Source organism: Pristiophorus japonicus, chromosome 14 (genome assembly GCF_044704955.1).
Source record: "Pristiophorus japonicus isolate sPriJap1 chromosome 14, sPriJap1.hap1, whole genome shotgun sequence".
In the NCBI taxonomy this organism is placed as follows: domain Eukaryota; kingdom Metazoa; phylum Chordata; class Chondrichthyes; family Pristiophoridae; genus Pristiophorus; species Pristiophorus japonicus.
In genome coordinates, this window is record NC_091990.1 from 167661260 (window position 1) to 167680908 (window position 19649).

At 48.4% G+C, this 19649-nt stretch overlaps 1 protein-coding gene across 4 annotated transcripts in view; it reads left to right on the forward strand.

The window, feature by feature from the left end:
* The window catches only part of myrf (myelin regulatory factor), a 371110-nt gene that overhangs the window by 227604 nt on the left and 123857 nt on the right, over positions 1 to 19649 (forward strand). For all 4 annotated transcript variants that reach the window (XM_070898666.1, XM_070898668.1, XM_070898667.1 and 1 more), the window contains exon 5: positions 18261 to 18322. In XM_070898666.1, the coding sequence (XP_070754767.1) occupies positions 18261 to 18322 (62 nt within the window). The remainder of the gene's footprint in view (positions 1 to 18260; positions 18323 to 19649) is intronic.

A 19649-nucleotide genomic window follows, 5' to 3' on the forward strand; every position in this document is an offset into this window, starting at 1 on the left:
CCTCCTCACTGCCTCCTCCCCCCACCCCCCTGCCGTCGGGAACGGCTGCCTCCTCACTGCCTCCCACCCCCCCCCCCCCCCGCCGTCGGGAACGGCTGCCTCAACTTCTGAGGCTTCCTGCACCATTCTCCCTGCCTGAAGCACTTTCACACAGGTAGGAACATGGTTTATTTAATCTTTTCTTTGCTTATAAATTTTTATTCAGGTTGGATTTATTTGTATAATATTTGTATAAGTATAACTAAGGATTTATTATAGAATTTAATGACTTCCCTTCCCCCCCCTCCCACCTCGTTCTGGACGCCTAATTTGTAACCTGCGCCTGATTTTTTAATGTGTAGACAAGGTATTTTCAAGCCTACAAAAATCTTCACTGGCTCCATTCTAAGTTAGTTTGGAGTACGTTTTCACTGTGGAAACTTTCAAATCAGGCGTCAGTGGCCGGACACGCCCCCTTTTGAAAAAAAAATTCTGTTCAAAAGTGAAACTGTTCTACCTGACTAGAACTGCAGAAAACTTAAATGTGGAGAATTGCGATTTCTAAGATACTCCGTTCTCCACCAGTTGCTCCTAAAAATCAGGAGCAAATCATGTGGAAACTTGGGGCCGTAGTGTCTACTGTATGGTCCATGTCTCTGCAGAGTCATTAGCAGAGCAACCTGGAAGGAAGAAGAACTAAAATGATAGGTCTCTTTAGGGACAGGACAGACAAAACAAAAAGTGTGCCAGCAGCTTGATGCTAGCATTATTGCCTCTGAGTCAGGTAGGCCGTGGATTCAAATCACACGTAGGGATTTGAACAGCTGATCTAGGCCCTGAGGGCTGCTGTACTGTCGGAGATGTCATCTTTAAGATGAGACATTAAACTGAGATCCGCTCTGCGTGTTCAGGTGCACATAAAAGATCCTATGGTGTTAAGAAAGAAAGACTTGCATTTATATAGCGCCTTTCACGACCACCGGACGTCTCAAAGCGCTTTGCAGCCAATGAAGTACTTTTGGAGTGTAGTCAGTGTAGTAATGTGTGAAACGGGCAACCAGCTTATGCACAGCAAGCTCCCACAAACAGCAATGTGATAATAACAAGATAATCTGGGGTATTTTGTTGTGTTGATTGAGGTACAGCAAGTGATCAGGAAGGCCAATGGTGTCTTGGCCTTTATTGCAAAGAGGATGGAGTATAAAAGCAGGGAAGTCTTGTTACAGCTATATAAGGTATTGGTGACGCCACACCTGGAATACTGCGTGCAGTTTTTGGTTTCCATATTTACGAAAGGATATACTTGCTTTGGAGGCAGTTCAGAGAAGGTTCACTAGGTTGATTCCAGGGATGAGGGGATTGACTTATGAGGAAAGGTTGGGGAGGTTGGGCCTGTACTCATTGGAATTCAGGTGATCTTATCGAAACATATAAGATTATGAGGGGGCTTGACTAGGTGGATGCAGAGAGGATGTTTCCACTGATGGGGGAGACTAGAACTAGGGGGCATAATCTTAGAATAAGGGGCCGCCCATTTTAAACAGAGATGAGGAGGAATTTCTTCTCTCAGAGGGTTGTAAATCTGTGGAATTCACTGCCTCAGAGAGCTGTGGAGGCTGGGACATTGAATAAATTTAAGACAGAAATAGGCAGTTTCTTGAACGATAAGGGGATAAGGGGTTATGGGGAGTGGGCGGGGAAGTGGAGCTGAGTCCATGATCGGATCAGCCATGATTTTATTGAATGGTGGAGCAGGCTCGAGGGGCTGTATGGCCTAATCCTGTTCCTATTTCTTATGTTCTTATGTTCTTATAAATATTGCCCAGGACACCGGGTATACCTCCCCTGCTCTTCTTCGAAGTTGTGTCATGGGATCTTTCCCGTCCACCTGAAAGGGCAGATGGGGCCTTGGTTTAATGTCTCATCCGAAAGATTTCAAAAAGAGCAGAGAATTTGTGGCCAACATTTACGCTTCAACTAAAATGTTTCTCTGTGCAGACTAGCTGTAGTGTTTGCCTATTTAACATCACTGACTATACTTCAAAAGTAATTAATTGGCTTTGAATCACTTCTGAAATTCCCGAGAAGACGAAAGGCGTATAGAAATGCTAGTTAATTCTTCTTTGTTACTCACCATAGTCATTTCCGTTACAAATTTGTCTGTTTCCCAATTCTTTTTAGTAACTTGCAGTAACTTGCATTTTCCATAAGCGGGCCTTTATTCATTATGTTCTGAAATTTACAATTTTAGTAAACAATATAAAGAAAAATCATTTTTGGCAGTTTACAAACATACAAGTTCCAAAAGATGTTTTGTACTCAGAAGGGTAATTCTTTGCTTGATTACAGATTGTTACATGCGTCAAGATGAGAATATTTTTTTTTACTGAGTTATTTCACACCAGAGGTTACATGGGTGGCTCAATGCACTCCCGTCCTCTCTGATAGGTAGAAAGATATCATGCATGCAGACATTATCATTCAGGCTAAAACTACAAATTACATTTTTTTTTACCAAAATTAAACTATACATAGACACATAATGAATACAGAAAAAAGTTCAATACTGAACAGACACACTCTCCTGACTTGAAAATAATCAAGTGTTAGGAAGTCCATTTTAGAATCTTTCAACTGAGTCTATGAATCCTCTGGTGGTCCACATCTCTGCACCCTTGGGGTTCTGTCTCACTGCTATGATTTGTAAATAAATGGCAGAAACAAGTGATCTGCCGAACAGGAAGAGCCAGCTACACTTAATCCAAGCAAGCTTTCGAAACTCCACATCAGAGGAGACCTTTCCCACTCAGTGTGATCTTTCTCAAAGGGTAGTATTTAGAATAATTATTTCTCATCATAGACGGTCCCTCGTATCGAGGATGACTTGCTTCCACGCCAAAAAAGGATGAGTTCACATGTGTTTCAATGAAGGACCTAATATTCCAGGTCCTGAACTACATCCTGAAGATGGCTGTGCGTGGATTTTTTTTAACATGTGGTGGCCGTTGCACACCAGCCACCACACGGGCTTGACAGAGCTAGGTCTTGGTTCAGTGGCAAGGATTATCCAAGATGACTGGAGACCAGCTCTGCTGCACGGACCTAGTGCGCGCACATATCGCAGTGTGGGCTGGCCCGTGCTGCCCCTGGGCCCTCGCCTCTTCTGGGCCCCAAACACATGTCTCCCCTGGGCCCCCATCACATCCCTCCACAGTCTCTCGCCACTCCTGCTGTATCTGCCCACGCTCCAATCACCGACCTGGACCTTGATGACGTCACTCTTCACTGCCGTCGCCCTCCTGCACCAGCTCGCACTGCTCTCTGAAGTAGTATGCCCCCACGCAGCTCCCGGGCCTCCGCTCACCGCTCCTTTTATGGCCCCGACCTGCCGCTGGTGTTCTCACATGGGAATGAGAATAACAATTCCGTCGCCATCTCGAGAGACCTTTACTAGTTCAGGGCTGTTACAAGCCTTTTGCAAACTCCATCTGGCATAATCCCTTTATGGTTGTAGTAATCACAACTCTGCTTTAACTCTCTGGCAAATTTATGTACATTGTCTTATCACAAACCTAAGATATTAACCAGACAACCTAGATCTGTTTGGGTTAGGTTTATAGGTAATAACATATATAGAGGTGAGTCATTTTCCCAAATTGTTAACTGCAAATGTTATTATGTGTAACTGATGACCAAAGCATTCCTTTCAGTGTGCAGCAACAACGTTCCAGTTTAAATTCCTGATTTTTGGTCTTCCTGATAACTGGAAATTAATTTAAGATGATGTAATTGAAAAATATTATAGCTTGAGCACTAGTTCCATCACACACACACAGTGCTAGGGAGAGTCTTCATCTCCTTGTTTCCCCACACATTGTGCTGAATTTTACGCTGTGGTAGCGGGTGCGATCAGTGGCGGGTTGGGTGGGAAAGTTGTTTTTTTTGACAGAGGGTCATGAACCATTGAAATCACTGTGAGGTACTTTACAGGCACTTAAAGAGCCTTTTACCTCCTACTTTGTAAATTTCCCTGCAAGACCACAGGATTCACACAGCTCGGGAACCATGTCTGTCAGCCTGAGGCATGAGTTCAGTGGCCCTTGCTCCAGCTGATTACTTGACAGCATGGAAAACAAACCATAATAAAAATATGTTGATAACATCAGCTAATGCATTGATAGAGATTCTGTTCTACTTGAAAAGCTACTGGTAAATGTTCAATCAGAAATTCCTGAAGAGATGTGTCATCATAGACAGTCCCTCGAAATTGAGGAAGACTTGCTTCCACTCTAAAAATGCGTTCTTAGGTGACTGAACAGTCCAATATGGGAGTTACAGTCTCTGTCACAGATGGGACCTCTGTCGTCCCAACCTCTGTCGTCAAACTGCAGTACACGGACAACGCTTGCGTCTGCACACATTCAGAGGCTGAACTCCAAGTCATATTCAACATCTTCACTGAGGCGTACGAAAGCATGGGCCTAACACTAAACATCCGTAAGTCATAGGTCCTCCACCAACCTGACCCTGCCACACAGCACTGCCCCCCAGTCATCAAGATCCACGGCGCGGCCCTGGACAATGTGGACCACTTTCCATACCTCGGGAGCCTATTATCAGCAAGGGCAGACATCGACGACGAGATTCAACACCGGCTCCAGTGCACCAGCGCTGCCTTCGGCCGCCTAAGGAAAAGACTGTTCGAAGACCAGGTCCTCGAATCTGCCACCAAGCTCATGGTCTACAGGGCTGCTGTGCTACCCACCCTCCTAGGCTCAGAGACCTGGACTATGTACAGTAGAAGAGATGTGAGTGCTACCCTGGAAGATGAAGGAAATACATTTTTCACAAACCATTCTTGGCTGTTGCCTTCCAACACAACAATAATTGCAGTGAATTGATCTGCATTATAAAAAATGACATATATCATTTAAATAATGTTTGTGTTATACCTGGCCAGGTTTTTCTCACAGTATACAGTGATTGTTCAGTTGCACATTAAATCAAATCATCAACTGTAACAATTTCATTCTCATCACTCATTCCACTGGTTCAATTTGCTTTCAGTCCCTGAATATGACTAATTTAATTTTTCAGTCTGAGACCTTAGGGTGAATTTCTGCAGAGATTCTCTCACTTGTCGGTTGTTAACTTCAACGGAAGAGCTGCAGAAATCCCAGAAACTCACTGTAAGCACCACTTACACTGTTTGTCAGGGATTCCGCAGCTCTTCCACTGAACTTGCATAAAATTGTAAATCCACCCCATTACAATTACATTTAAAATCTGCTTAATGTTGTGTATTATCTCCCGATCTTTTATTTGTACAAGTTACTGATAAAAAAAAGTCTATAGATTTGTGACTAAAGCACCAATGTACTTTTTAAACTATGTTCTTGATCATATTTGTAAATGGAGTCATATTACTTAATGCTATTATTTAAATATTTCTTTGTTACTCATATATAACTTTTATTATCAACATCATCATAGACAGTCCCTCGGAATCGAGGAAGACTTGCTTCCATTCTAAAAATGAGTCCTTAGGTGGTTGAACAGTCCAATACGAGAACCACAGTCTCTGTCACAGGTGAGACAGATAGGCATTGAGGATAAGAGTGGGTGGGACAGGTTTGCCGCACGCTCCTTCTGCTGCCTGCGCTTGTTTTCTGCATGCTCTCGGCGATGAGACTTGAGGTGCTCAGCGCCCTCCCGGATGCACTTCCTCCACTTAGGACGGTCTTTGGTCAGGGACTCCCGGGTGTCAGTGGGGATGTTGCATTTATCAGGGAGGCTTTGAGGGTGTCTTTGAAACGTTTCCTCTGCCCACCTGGGGCTTGCCTGCCGTGTAGGAGTTCCGAGTAGAGCGCTTGCTTTGGGAGTCTCGTGTCAGTACAGTAAAGATTCAACATCCACTATGTTAGATTAAACTTAAAATGTAATGTGGCCAGGGTCCCTTTAAGGATCGCGACTTACGCCACCAGACCTGCTCCATCTCACTGGGCCGGGTAAGGCGCTGGGCGGGGCTTAATCGACCCCCAATAAGGTAAGTTCGTTCTCTAGCAGTGGAGTCGGGACACGCCACACCTGTCCTACCAGACCCACCAGGATAAGGAAAATTCCGACCATTGAGTTCCCAATATCATCCAGTTAGCTATGGGAATCACAAAGGCCAGGGACTGTCTTGTGGAGCTGAAGGGAAGATCAATGGCCTGTCACACTGAGCTATTTTTCCCAAACTTCTTGTAGCTGGATGCAGAGTGGTGGGGACCTGGGAGCATCATTGCTAGAAGGGACTTGGTGCATGGGGAAAGTTGAAGGAAGAAATATACACCTGTATTTTTTGCATAATGTTTATGTATTCATGACTGAAAATGATTTCACAGCTCTTCCTATCTTCAATGCAAATTGATTTTGTAAAGTCAAATCTATATTGAATATTTAGGGTTTACTCATTCTTGAGGGATGGGGTGTATTTGTTTAGATTTGTGGTGCTTACTTTCAGTGTTGGAATGCTTTTGTTAGTTGTCCCAGATTAAACTAGATGGTCAGTATTCATTTGCATAGTCTCAAGAAAGTAGATGTGTGTTAAATCAGATTAAGGTGGGATTGCGCTTGGCTCCGATTCACCCTATGGTAGAATAATCTGCTGAAAGTCACTGCCTAATTCTAACAAGAACAGATAGTGGGTCCGATTTTCATGTCCCTCCTGTGCCTGGGAAACAGGCAAGCGGAGCATACCCAAAGAGCGCTCCACATGCAATGACCTGAACTCTCCTCTACTTCTGTGTAGAGAAATTCTGCATTAAGTATAGAGGGCCCTGTCTTGCCCTCTCAACTGGACTTAAAAGATCCCATGGCACTATTCGAAGAAGAGCAGGGCAGATCGCCTGCTATCTTGGCCAATATTTATCCCTCTACCAACCTCAGCAGAAAACAGATTATGTAGTCATTTATCTCATTGCTGTTTGTGGGAGCTTGCTGTGCGCAAATTGGCTGCTGCATTTCCTACATTACAACAATGACTACATGTCAATAAAAAGTACTTAATTGGTTGTGAAACGTTTTTGGATGTCCTGAGGTTGTGAGAGGTGCTATATGAATGCACGTTCTTTCTCTTTTCTTGGTTGGCTCAATTCATTATGCTACCCCTGACATAACCTTGGCACAGACCCACGCCCTGGCACCTGGAAACAGAGGTCAGAAATACAGCCGCTACAGGGCTATCCGGCTGCTGTCCTTAGATCCTTAGGGTACCTGTGGAAAGAAAGTTCTTGTCTTTCTGGCTCATCCTCGTCTTACTGCCTCCTCCCCTCTCTATTGGTGATCCGTTGTCTTAGCCTGCCAATGAACTTGAAGACTTTTTGTTTGGTGGGAGAACAGGGGAATTTCCCCTCGTTACCATAGCAATGTTTTGACTGCCCCTGTTGGAGGTGCAAGTCGCTCCTGGATGTGTGTTAAATCAGATTAAGGTGAGATTGTGCTTGTCAGACCTCAAGTCGCTGGAGAAATACCACCAACGATGTCTCCGCAAGATCCTGCAAATCCCCTGGGAGGACAGACGCACCAACATTAGCGTCCTCGACCAGGCCAACATCCCCAGCATTGAAGCACTGACCACACTTGATCAGCTCCGCTGGGCAGGCCACAATGTCCGCATGCCAGACACGAGGCTCCCAAAGCAAGCGCTCTACTCGGAGCTCCTTCACGGCAAACGAGCCAAAGGTGGGCAGAGGAAACATTACAAGGACACCCTAAAAGCCTCTCTGATAAAGTGCAACATCCCCACCGACACCTGGGAGTCCCTGGCCAAAGCCAGCCCTAAGTGGAGGAAATGTATCTGGGAGGGCGCTGAGCACCTCTAGTCTCGTCGCCGAGAGCATGCAGAAACCAAGCGCAGGCAGCAGAAAGAGCGTGCGGCAAACCAGTCCCACCCACCCTTTCCCTCAACGACTATCTGACCCACCTGTGACAGGGACTGTGGTTCTCGTATTGGACTGTTCAGCCACCTAAGAACTCGTGTTTAGAGTGGAAGCAAGTCTTCCTCGATTCCGAGGGACTGCCTATGATGATGATGTTGTTGTAGGTGCAGGCACTCTGCTTCACCTTAAGGGAAGTTCCAGAAACCCACACAAAGGGAACAGAGAGCTGGTGCCATGGGTTTCTGTCCCCTTTTCCTTTGAGAAATGAGAGTTTTCCCGGGTGCAATGTACAGGAAAATTGGTCGCAAGCCCCTTTCCAATTACCCAACATCCAGAAGTATCCTTATTTCTCCTCTTTCCAGTGGTCCCAAAATTCCTTAGGTCACAATCGCAGTTCATTGTGACCAATAGCACCCTCCGATGCTGAGCCCATCATATCGACATGGGACCAATGGGCTCAAGCACCACTTTGGCCACATCGGTGCCCACTGGCCCCATCCAGCCAGATATTGCAGCGCCCGCCTGCCTAGGGCTGCTGTCCTGCTCCCCTCCCCCAACTGTGGCAATCGGCTCCCGTTCCTTTTGTGTTCTGAAGATTTTATCGACATAAGAAATAGGAGCAGGAGTAAGCCATACTGCCCCCTCGAGCCTGCTCCACCATTTAATACGATCATGGTCAAATTGCCACATCAACTCCACTTTCCCGCCCTATCCCCATACGTTGAGACACTTTGGGGGTTCAAGCAGCTTGCCAGGCCTGGAGTCCCATCAGTGGGGCCAACATATGCCCTTGTGGATTTTGGTTGCCCGTCCACTCGCTCGGCATACCTTCTGCCGCTGTAACACTGGCTCCCAAGCGAGCCTGCGGAGCAGGAATTCGCAGCTCAGAGCTTCTCTGTGCCAGACTCCACCCCCGCCCTCCCAGCAGTAATTTGCCTCGTACGGGGTAGACTGAAGTCCTGCCGTCTTGCAAGACATTGAGGGAACTCCTGGAAACAATGGACCAGGTCTTCACCAATTGGGGGATTCGCTGGCCTCGAGCAGCAACGTGGCAGAGACACCCCAAAGAATTTCTGAACCGATAGATTGATAACTATTCCTAATTATGATGACCGGAATACTTTGTGTGATCTTCTTAATGCTTTATGTAGTGGTAGTGTTGCTCTTTGACCTTTGAACCTGGACATATACAGCAGAGAAACAGCGTTTCCCCTCCCCCACTGGCTGAGGTATGTGGATTTGTTTCGTTCTGTCAGCCTGGTACAGACTGGCTCCCAATGTTTAACTTGTAGCCACCATGCAAACATTGCTTTAAAAGAAAACGTATATCTGATAAACCTTTACATTATAGAGCGAGAATCAAAACCGCCTGTGTGGTCGAGCTGCAATTAATAAAAAATGGTCAGTTTTTAATGTCGATACTTTTCACCCATGAATCCCGAGCTGCATCACCATCTTGCAAATATACAGATTTTTGTTTAAGGACTGGATTTTTTTTGACTGAATGCTGACCCCCTCTGCCTGGATTTGCTCTCCTATGGTGACTTTAGAAACGAGAAAAAGACAATTTAAAGGTCACAGCGAAAATAAAGAAACATATAAAATTCTGACGGGACTGGACAGGTTAGATGCAGGAAGAATGTTCCCGTTGTTGGGGAAGTCCAGAACCAGGGGTCACAGTCTAAGGATAAGGGGTAAGCCATTTAGGACCAAGATGAGGAGAAACTTCTTCACCCAAAGAGTGGTGAACCTGTGGAAATCTCTGCCACAGAAAGTTGTCGAGTCCAGTTCGTTGGACATATTCAAAAGGGAGTTAGATGTGGCTCTTACAGCTAAAGGGATCGGGGCTATGGAGAGAAAGCTGGTTGGGTACTGAGGTTGAATGATCAGCCATGATCGTATTGAATCGCGGTACAGGATCGAAGGGCTGAATGGCCTGCTTCTGCACCTATTTTCTATGTTTCTATCGGACTCCCAGGTGTCGGTGGGGATGTTGCATTTTATCAGGGAGGCTTTGAGGGTGTCCTTGTAACGTTTCCTCTGCCCACCTTTGGCTCGTTTGCCGTGAAGGAGTTCCGAGTAGAGCGCTTGCTTTGGGAGCCTCGTGTCTGGCATGCGGACAATGTGGCCTGCCCAGCGGAGCTGATCGACTGTGGTCAGTGCTTCGATGCTGGGGATGTTGGCCTGGTCGAGGACGCTAACGTTGGTGCGTCTGTCCTCCCAGGGGATGTCCCAATCAACCCATCGCAGTTTTGATTGGTGCCTTCACACGGGCGGCCCATGCGTCTGCCTGTTTCAGATGGGTGCCCCTTTATACTATTCAAAGCAGGGTCCGACAACGTCAATAGGACCCAAACGCCATTTTTGCCCGAAATCATGGAAGTCATGCAAAGTATTGGGTGACACAGACCGGAAGCGACCATTTGAAGCGTTATTTAAAGGGGGCGCTCACCTGCAAGTACTCAGGTCATTGGCTTTTGGTTGGAGAAAAAAAAATTGCATGCTTCGTGGTGATGTTGCAGACACGGACATGAATGGATTTGTGATACAACTTGCTTCAAAGTCTTCAGGCAGCTCAGGGAACCTTTAGGTGCTGCAAAACGTGGGGCTTGTCTTGTCAGCTCCATTCTGGTTGGAGGAAGTGCAGCAGAAAGTTTAAGAAGCTGAGGGAGCTGCAGTTGGGGCTGTTTGGAGTCCACAATGGGGGAGGACTGCTTGACCGAGGAGTCTGCACCTTACCAGGGAGATTGTTCAACCACTTACAGCAAGACCTGCAACACCCCCCCCCCCCCCCCGGGTGGACAGGCATTGCCTGTCATCATCATAGGCAGTCCCTCGGAATCGAGGAAGACTTGCTTCCATTCTTAGCATGAGTCCTGAGGTGGCTGAACAGTCCAATACAAGAACCACAGTCCCTGTCACAGGTGGGACAGACAGTGGGTGAGGGTAAGGGAGGGTGGGACTGGTTTGCCGCACGCTCCTTCCGCTGCCTGCGCTTGGTTTCTGCATGCCCTCGGCGATGAGACTCGAGGTGCTCAGTACCCTCCCGGATGCACTTCCTCCACTTAGGGCAGTGTTTGGCCAGGGATTCCCAAGTATCAGTGGGGATGTTGCATTTTATCAGGGAAGCTTTGAGGGTGTCCCTGTAACGTTTCCGCTGCCCACCTTTGGCTCGTTTGCCGTGAAGGAGTTCCGAGTGGGAAAGTCGACTGGGAAAGTTGTCGCTAGAATCCTCCTCAACTGTTTTCTCCCTGTGGCCAAGGAGCTCCTCCCGGAGTCACAGTGCGGATTTCGTCCCCTACGGGGTACAACGGACATGATTTTTGCAGCGCGACAGCTGCAGGAAAAGTGCAGGGAGCAGCACCAGCCCTTATACATGGCCTTCTTCAACCTTATAAAGGCCTTTGACACTGTCAACCGCGAGGGTCTATGGAGCGTCCTCCTCCATTTCGGCTACCCCCAAAAGTTCGGCACCATCCTCCACCTGCTCCACGACGACACGTAAGCCGTGATCCTTACCAACGGATCCATCACAGACCCAATCCACGTCTGGACTGGGGTCAAACTTGCCTGTAGGACTGAAAGTCACGACAAGCCCTCAGCTTACTTTGCCTGACGGTAGCTGATATCCGTCATATTGCTCAGTTTGCATCGCGTGCCCAGATCAAGCAGGAGAGAGAGGCCCTCTGTGCCGAAGCCAACCAGTGTTTCACGTTCCTCATGGACACCAGGAGCCAGCAGGAAAGGGCTGTGGGTTCGCCGAACAGAGCAACCTTCCCCCAAAGTACAGAGTATGATTGACTGCACTCACATTGCTTCTCGAACTGCCTGGGCCAAGGGATCTGTCATGTATTCAACTATCATTGTAACCCATGTATAAGCTGACCGAAGTTGTACACCTTGGGAACACTGACCACAGGGGGCGAACTTGTGGGAGACACTCCTAACCTGGACTTTCCGGTATAAAAGGGGAAGCTCCACCCACCTTCTGCCTCTTGAGTTCTTGATAATAAAGGTAACTGGTCACAGAGTGACCTTCTCTCAAGTATGGGCCTCGTGTGCATTTATACTGTATAGTAAGGACATATTATTGGAGACGAGGATGGGATTTAAACCACGCGAGCATGGCCACTAGCAGCACAGAAGAAAGGCACTGTGTTGGTGATGATTGGGACGACTTTATTGAGAAACTACAGCAGTTTTGTCACTAAGGAATGGCTGGGACAGGATTCGGCCGACAAACGCAGGGCTCATCTCCTGACGGTTTGTGGATCCAGAACGTACTCCCTGATGAAGGACCTTCTAGCGCCAGAGAAGCCGGCGGACAAGACGTTCGAAGAGCTCAGTAAGTTGATCGGGGAACACCTTAAACCGGCGAGCAGCATGCACATGGTGAGACATTGGTTTTACACGCACCGGCGGCGAGAAGGGCAAAGCGTTCCAGACTTCGTGGCAGACCTCCGACGACTGGTGAGCCTATGTAAGTTCCCAGATGCATGCAGAGCGGAGATGCTGCGAGACGTTTTTATTGAGGGCATCGGACACGCTGGGGTTTTCAGGAAACTGATTGAGACCAAAGACTTGACCCTGGAAACGGCGGCTTTGATAGCCCAGACATTTATCTCAGGGGAGCAAGAGACCAGAATGATTTATGGCAAAAATCATGGCTCAAATGCAGCAAACGACCAGGGAGTCAACATTGTTAACGTGGCACACAGTTCTCGAGGCAGACAAGGGCAATCGGACATGCCCCAGCATGTAGTTGAACCCAAAGGGGGAATTCAACAGAGACAATGGCTAGCTGAACGGCGATTCATGCCATCGCAATGGACAATGCGGCCAGTAATGGGGCCATCAACACCTGTTAATGGTGCACTCAAGGACAGTTACAGAGACAGTCAGAGACGATCGACTGGTAATGGACCTTTTGTTTCCAACAATGGGGTCTTCAGCTCATGCTGGAGGTGTGGAGGCAAACACCCAGCCAGAGCTTGCAGGTATCAGCAATATACCTGCAGAAACTGCAACATCAGCGGTCACTTGGCGCGTATGTGCAGGAAGCCTGCAGCCAGGTTGATGTACGAGGAGGACGGGCCTGATGTAAGCCCTATGAGGCCAAATGAATACTGGGGGAAATCGCTGGAAGCTGGAGTTCAGCGAGTTCATGTGGAGCACATATACCAGGACGCCACCAATAATGATGAAAGTGCTCCTCAATGGCATCCCAGTATTAATGGAGCTAGACACGGAGGCCAGCCAGTCCCTGATGAGTATCAAACAGTTCGAAAGGTTGGGTGTCCAAGGCCAAGAGGCCAAAATTATTGCCAATTGATGCACTGCTACAGACATATACAAAGGAGATCATTCTGGTGCTAGGCAGCGCCACAGTAGTCATGACCCACAAAGATTCGGAGAACAGGTTGCCACTCTGGATTGTCCCGGGGGACGGTCCCACACTACTGGGGAGGAGTTGGCTTGCTGTCGTGAACTGGAAGTGGGGCGATGTCAATGCAATTTCTTCTGTGGAGCGAGTATCATGCTCACAGGTCCTGGACAAATTTGACTCATTATTTCAACCCGGTATCGGCACTTTCATGGGGCCAAGGTAGTGATTCACATAAACCCAGACGTCAGGCCAGTACACCACAAGGCCAGAGCGGTGCCGTACGTGATGCGGGAAAAGATAGAATGCGAATTGGACCACCTGTTGAGGGAAGGCATCATCTCGCCAGTCGAATTCAGTGACTGGGCGAGCCCGATCGTGCCGGTGCTCAAGGTGATGGGTCGGTCAGGATATGTGGTGATTACAAGGCCACCATCAATCGGGTGTCACTCCAAGACCAGTACCCGCTACCGAGAGCAGAGGACCTCTTTGCGACGCTATCCGGTGGCAAACTTTTTTCAAAATTGGACCTGACCTCAGCTTACATGACCCAGGAGCTGGCGAGTGAGTCGAAGAAGCTGACCACCATCACGACACACAAGGGGTTGTTTGAGTATAACAGATGTCCATTCGGGATTCGTTCGGCTGCCGCGATAGTCCAGCGAAATATGGAAAGCCTCCTCAAGTCGATTCCAAGGACGGTGGTTTTTCAAGACGACATCCTCATCATGGGTCGCGATACTGAAGAACATCTCCGCAACCTGGAGGAGGTGCTACGCAGACTGGACTGGGTAGGGCTGCGACTGAAAAAGGCGAAGTGCGTCTTCTTAGCTCCAGAGGTAGAATTCCTGGGGAGGAGGGTAGCAGCAGACGGAATCAGACCTACTGCGTCCAAAACGGAAGCAATCCAGAGAGCACCCAGATCCCGTAACACGACGGAGCTGCGTTCGTTCCTGGTGCTCCTGAACTATTTTGGCAACTTTCTTCCCAAATTGAGCACGCTGTTAGAGCCGCTACAGGTGCTCCTACGCAAAGGTCGCGAATGGGTCTGGGGGGACAGCCAGGAAAGGGCTTTTGATAGAGCACGCAATTTGTTATGCTCCATCTGTTAATGTTATATGACCCGTGTAAGAAACTAGTTTTAACGTGTGATGCGTCGTCCTATGGGGTCGGGTGTGTGTTGCAGCATGTGAATGCTAATTGTCAGTTACAGCCGGTAGCTTATGCCTCCAGAAGTCTGTCCCAGACAGAAAGGGGCTATGGGATGGTAGAAAAGGAAATGCTAGCATGTGTATATGCAGTAAAAAAAATGCACCAGTACCTGTTTGGCAGGCAATTTGAGCTGGAGACAGATTACAAACCCCTAACGTCCCCTTTGGCCGACAACAAGGCCTTAAATGTGAATGCATCGGCCCGCATACAGAGGTGGGCACTTACGTTAGCCGCCTATGACTACACAATTCGGCACAGACCAGGCACTGAAAACTGCGCCGATGCACTCAGCAGGCTCCCACTAGCCACACTTAGGGGGCAGCTGAGCATGCTGCTGAGATGGTCATAGCTGTTGAAGCTTTCGAAAGCGAAGGCTCACCTGTGACAGCCCGTCAGATTAAAGTCTGGACAAATAAAGACCCGCTACTGTCTTTAGTTCAGAAATGTGTCCTGAATGGGAACTGGGCAGCCACGTATGGGGCATGCCCTGAGGAGTTTGAACCGTTTCATAGGCGCAAGGATGAACTCTCAATTCAGGCCGATTGCCTACTGTGGGGAAACCGAGTAGTCATGCCCCAGAAGGGCAGAGAGGTATTTATCAGAGAACTTCACAATGAGCACCCGGGCATTGTCATGATGAAGGCAATTGCCAGATCACACGTTTGGTGGCCAGGGATAGATGCAGACCTGGAACTTTGTGTTCACAGGTGCAACACGTGTGCTCAGCTGGGCAACGCGCCCAGGGAAGCCCCCCTTAGCCCCTGGTCCTGGCCCGCCAAGCCATGGTCACGCATCCATGTGGACTACGCAGGTCCTTTCATGGGAAAAACGTTTTTGGTTGTAGTAGACGCCTACTCCAAATGGATTGAGTGTGCCATTTTAAATTCAAGCACATCCTCTGCCACGGTAGAAAGTCTACGGGCAATGTTCGCCGCCCACGGTCTACCGGATGTCTTGGTCAGTGACAATGGCCTGTGCTTCACAAGCACTGAATTCCAGGACTTCGTGGCAGGCAATGGAATCAACCATGTCAGAACGGCACTGTTCAAGCCGGCCTCAAACGGCCAGGCAGAACGAGCAGTGCAGATAATCAAACAGGGGATGCTCAGAATCAAAGGGGGTTCCCTACAAAGCCGCTTATTACGCCTCCTGTTGGCCAATAGATCCCGACCACACTCGCTCATAGGGGTTCCACCCACAGAGTTGCTAATGAAAAGGACACTCAAAACCAGGTTATCCCTTACACTCCCTACTATGAAAGAAATTGTTGAGAGCAGGCATCAGTCACAATGTGACTACCATGACAGGAATGCGAGGGCACGATGTATTGATGTCAATGACCCTGTTTTTGTCCTTAATTACGCTGCAGGGCCCAAATGGCTTGCAGGCACTGTGATTGCCAAAGAGGGGAATAGGGTTTTGGTAGTTAAACTTACCAATGGACAAATCTGCCGCAAACACGTGGATCAAACTAAAAGGAGGTTCAGCAACCCCATAGAAGAAGCAGAGGAAGAACGCAATGTAGAGTTTACTCCACCACAGGTGACCGAACACCGGAACCAAGTGGAGGAGAGCCCAGTCACTGTGGGCAGTCCGAACAGGCCTGAGGCACCGCAGACAGCAGACACTCAGGCCAGTGCCCAACAACCGGAGCCCCAACTCAGGTGCTCTACAAGGGAGCGTAAACCACCAGAGAGACTTAACCTGTGATCCCAATAAGACTTTCGGGGGGAGGTGATGTCATGTATTCAACTATCATTGTCACCCATGTATAAGCTGACCTAAGTTGTACACCTTGAGAACACTAACCACAGGGGGCAATCTTGTGGGAGACACTCCTAACCTGGACTTTGCGGTATAAAAGAGGAAGCTCCACCCACTGTCTGCCTCTTGAGGTCTTGGTAATAAAGGAACTGGTCACTGAGTGACCTTCTCTCAAGTATGGGCCGCGTGTGCATTTATACTGTATAGTAAGGACATATTGGGATCCACAAGAACTTCCTCCTTTATCTGGGTGAGCGGACTGAATGGAGGCCGGCCCTCCCTCGGTTCAGGTCCTCTCCTATCTGTTGTATGCTAGCTTGCCCTACACAAGGAGTAGGTGTGAGTTAGTGTGTGGCTCTTGTGAAGGGGTTGTGCAGATGTTTGGAGCATCTTATATTAGGCGCGCTGAGAGGGAGGAGCAGCAAGTTCGGAGCAGGTAACATAAGAACATAAGAAGCAAGAGTAGGCCATACGGCCCCTCGAGCCTGCTCCGCCATTTAATACGATCATGGCTGATCCGATCATGGACTCAGGTCCACTTCCCCACCCGCTCCCCATAACCTCATATCCCCTTATCGGTTCAGATTCTGTCTATTTCTGTCTTGAATTTATTCAATGTTTCAGCTTCCACAGCTCTCTGAGGCAGTGAATTCTACAGATCCACAACCCTCTGAGAGAAGAAATTTCTCCTCATCTCAGTTTTAAATGGGCGGCCCCTTATTTTAAGATCATGCCCTCTAGTTCTAGTCTCCCCCATCAGTGGAAACACTCTCTCTGCATCCACCTTGTCAAGCCCCCTCATAATCTTATACGTTTCGATAAGATCACCTCTCATTCTTCTGAATTCCAATGAGTAGAGGCCCAACCTACTCAACCTTTCCTCATAAGTCAACCCCCTCATCTCCAGCATCAACCTTGTGAACCTTCTCTGAACTGGCTCCAAAGCAAGTATATCCATTCGTAAATATGGAAACCAAAACTGTACAATAAGGTGTGTCTCCAGTGTGCAATGTGGAAGCAGCCAGTAGAGGAGTGAGATGCAACCAGCGGAAAGAAGACTGTGGTTGGTGCCAGTTGTGAGGAAAACAGGCGAGTGTGTGATTAGAATGAGCATCAGCTTGTGATTGGAGGAGAAGCAGGGAGAGTGGGGGAGGGGTAGTATTTGGAGTGTGAGGGGGAGGAGGTGCTGTTGCAAGGTCTAATACAGCAAAACAGAGATAGCAAAACATGATTCTCACCCTTGCTGTTCAGGTAAGGTCCTTGAACCTCATCATAGGCAGTCACTCGGAATCGAGGAAGACTTGCTTCCACTCTTAAAATGAGTCCTTAGGTGGCTGAGCAGTCCAATACGGGAACCACAGTCCTTGTCACAGGTGGGACAGACAGTCGTTGAGGGTAAGGGAGGGTGGGACTGGTTTGCCGCACGCTCCTTCCGCTGCCTGCGCTTGATTTCTGCATGCTCTCGGCGACGAGACTCGAGGTGCTCAGCGCCCTCCCGGATGCACTTCCTCCACTTAGGGCGGTCTTTGGCCAGGGACTCCCAGGTGTCGGTGGGGATGTTGCACTTTATCAGGGAGGCTTTGAGGGTGTCCCTGTAACGTTTCCTCTGCCCACCTTTGGCTCGTTTGCCATGAAGGAGTTCAGAGTAGAGCGCTTGCTTTGGGAGTCTCGTGTCCAGCATGTGGACAATGTGGCCCGCCCAGTAGCAGCCCCGGGAACCACCCCCAAAGGAAGTGAAGTGCATGGGATTGTGGGGCGATATGCCGAATTCACCGGCGGGGGAGCGGGACTTCTGCGGCGGGCACAGGAAGTCCCGCCCCTACATGGTTATTGCGCAGGGAAATTTCACCCCCTGGGAGTGCGATTCCAACCTGCCCATTGGTCAAGAAAGGCTGAAGTATTCAATAATGTAATCCTCATTTTAAGTTAGGCTACACGTTAAGTCACAGCATTTAATTTTTTTTTTAACTGAAAGTTGTGCAACATTTTTGTCTTTTCAGTACTTTACCTGAATCTCCTCCTGATTCTGGATCCGAGCCGTACTCCCCTCAACAGGTGAATGGTAAGCCCCATTTCTTCCTACTTTGGATTGGTTTGCCCTCGGCTCTACCAAACCGCTATCTGAATAAAGGTGTGACCGCATGCCTGATTTATCAGTGAAAACAGCCATTTATAAATATTATCAAAGCTCTCAGCTTTTGTTTGGAGCTCCACTTCGCTGAAAGGTTTGCCGTGCTAAAATTAGTCAGTCAACAATGCTCGCAAATGAGAAAAACTGCAGCAGCGACGCTGGGAGCCCGTAGGGAAGAGGATCGCTGATGAGTGGAAACTCTTTGAGATGATGTGCTGAGAACCGAAGGGGAAAGGAAAAGTAGTTAAAGGGAAGACTCTGGATGGTGAATAAGAGTTTCTGCTTGTTGCAAGTACCTTTCACTGACTCTTACTGCTTTAATGAGCTTTGCCGGGGCTCCTTGTGCTGCCTGAGCTGTGCTGTGTGACACCCTGAACCTTTGATCGAGTGCTGCTTTTGCCAGGGATTCTGCCAACTCAAAGTTGTTGGAACGCTATTTATCTGTGCTTGTCAGATGTTTAAGTTCTGGCGGGAGGAGGGTGACGCGAGTCGTCGAGGGGGAAAAGAAGGAGAACGAAAGAGAGAAATCAGAAGGCGGAAGAGGGAGAAAGCAGAAGTGAGGCGAAAAGAGAGAACGGAGGGTGAGAAGGAAAGAAGAGAGGGCGAGGAGAGAGAGAGAGAGAAAGCAAGAGATGAGGCACAAGGAAGTCAAAGACTAGGAATGGACAAAGGAACCAAGAGAGGGAAGTGTCGAGCAGGTCACAGACAGTGCAGGGAAAGGTCCTGTCGGTGAGTAAAGCACACAGCCTTGTTGTGTGGGACATCATTTTTTGAGGAAGTAGTTTAGTATTTAGCGGTGGGGTAAGTCTGGGCCATGCTTGCTGTTGTAATTGTGCAGAATGCAATTATTTTTCGATGTTGGAGAGTGGGGGAGGGGGGGGGGGGGGGGGAGAGAGGCTTACTTTTTAATCTGTGGGGAATGTGAGTCATCTGTAAGCCCATTATTGCATTCTGTGTCAAATTGTTATAAGTAAGTACTTTCCAACTTCCAGTGCAGATAAGGCAGCAGTCTGAATCAACCACGACACTCGCAAAGGGAGGGCGACCGGGCAGTGGGAGAGGTCAAGCACCGAGCCAGAAAGTTGCAGGGAAAACGGAGCATACTTTATCATTCACGTTCCAACGCGCAACGTGGCGATACCTCTAGGATTAGCGTTTGGTCAGGGAGCGCATTTTTTCTGATGGATTTTAAATTTCAAGAATGTTTGAATGAGAGCACAGATATTGGAAAATGAAGACTTGCATTTATAGTGTGCGT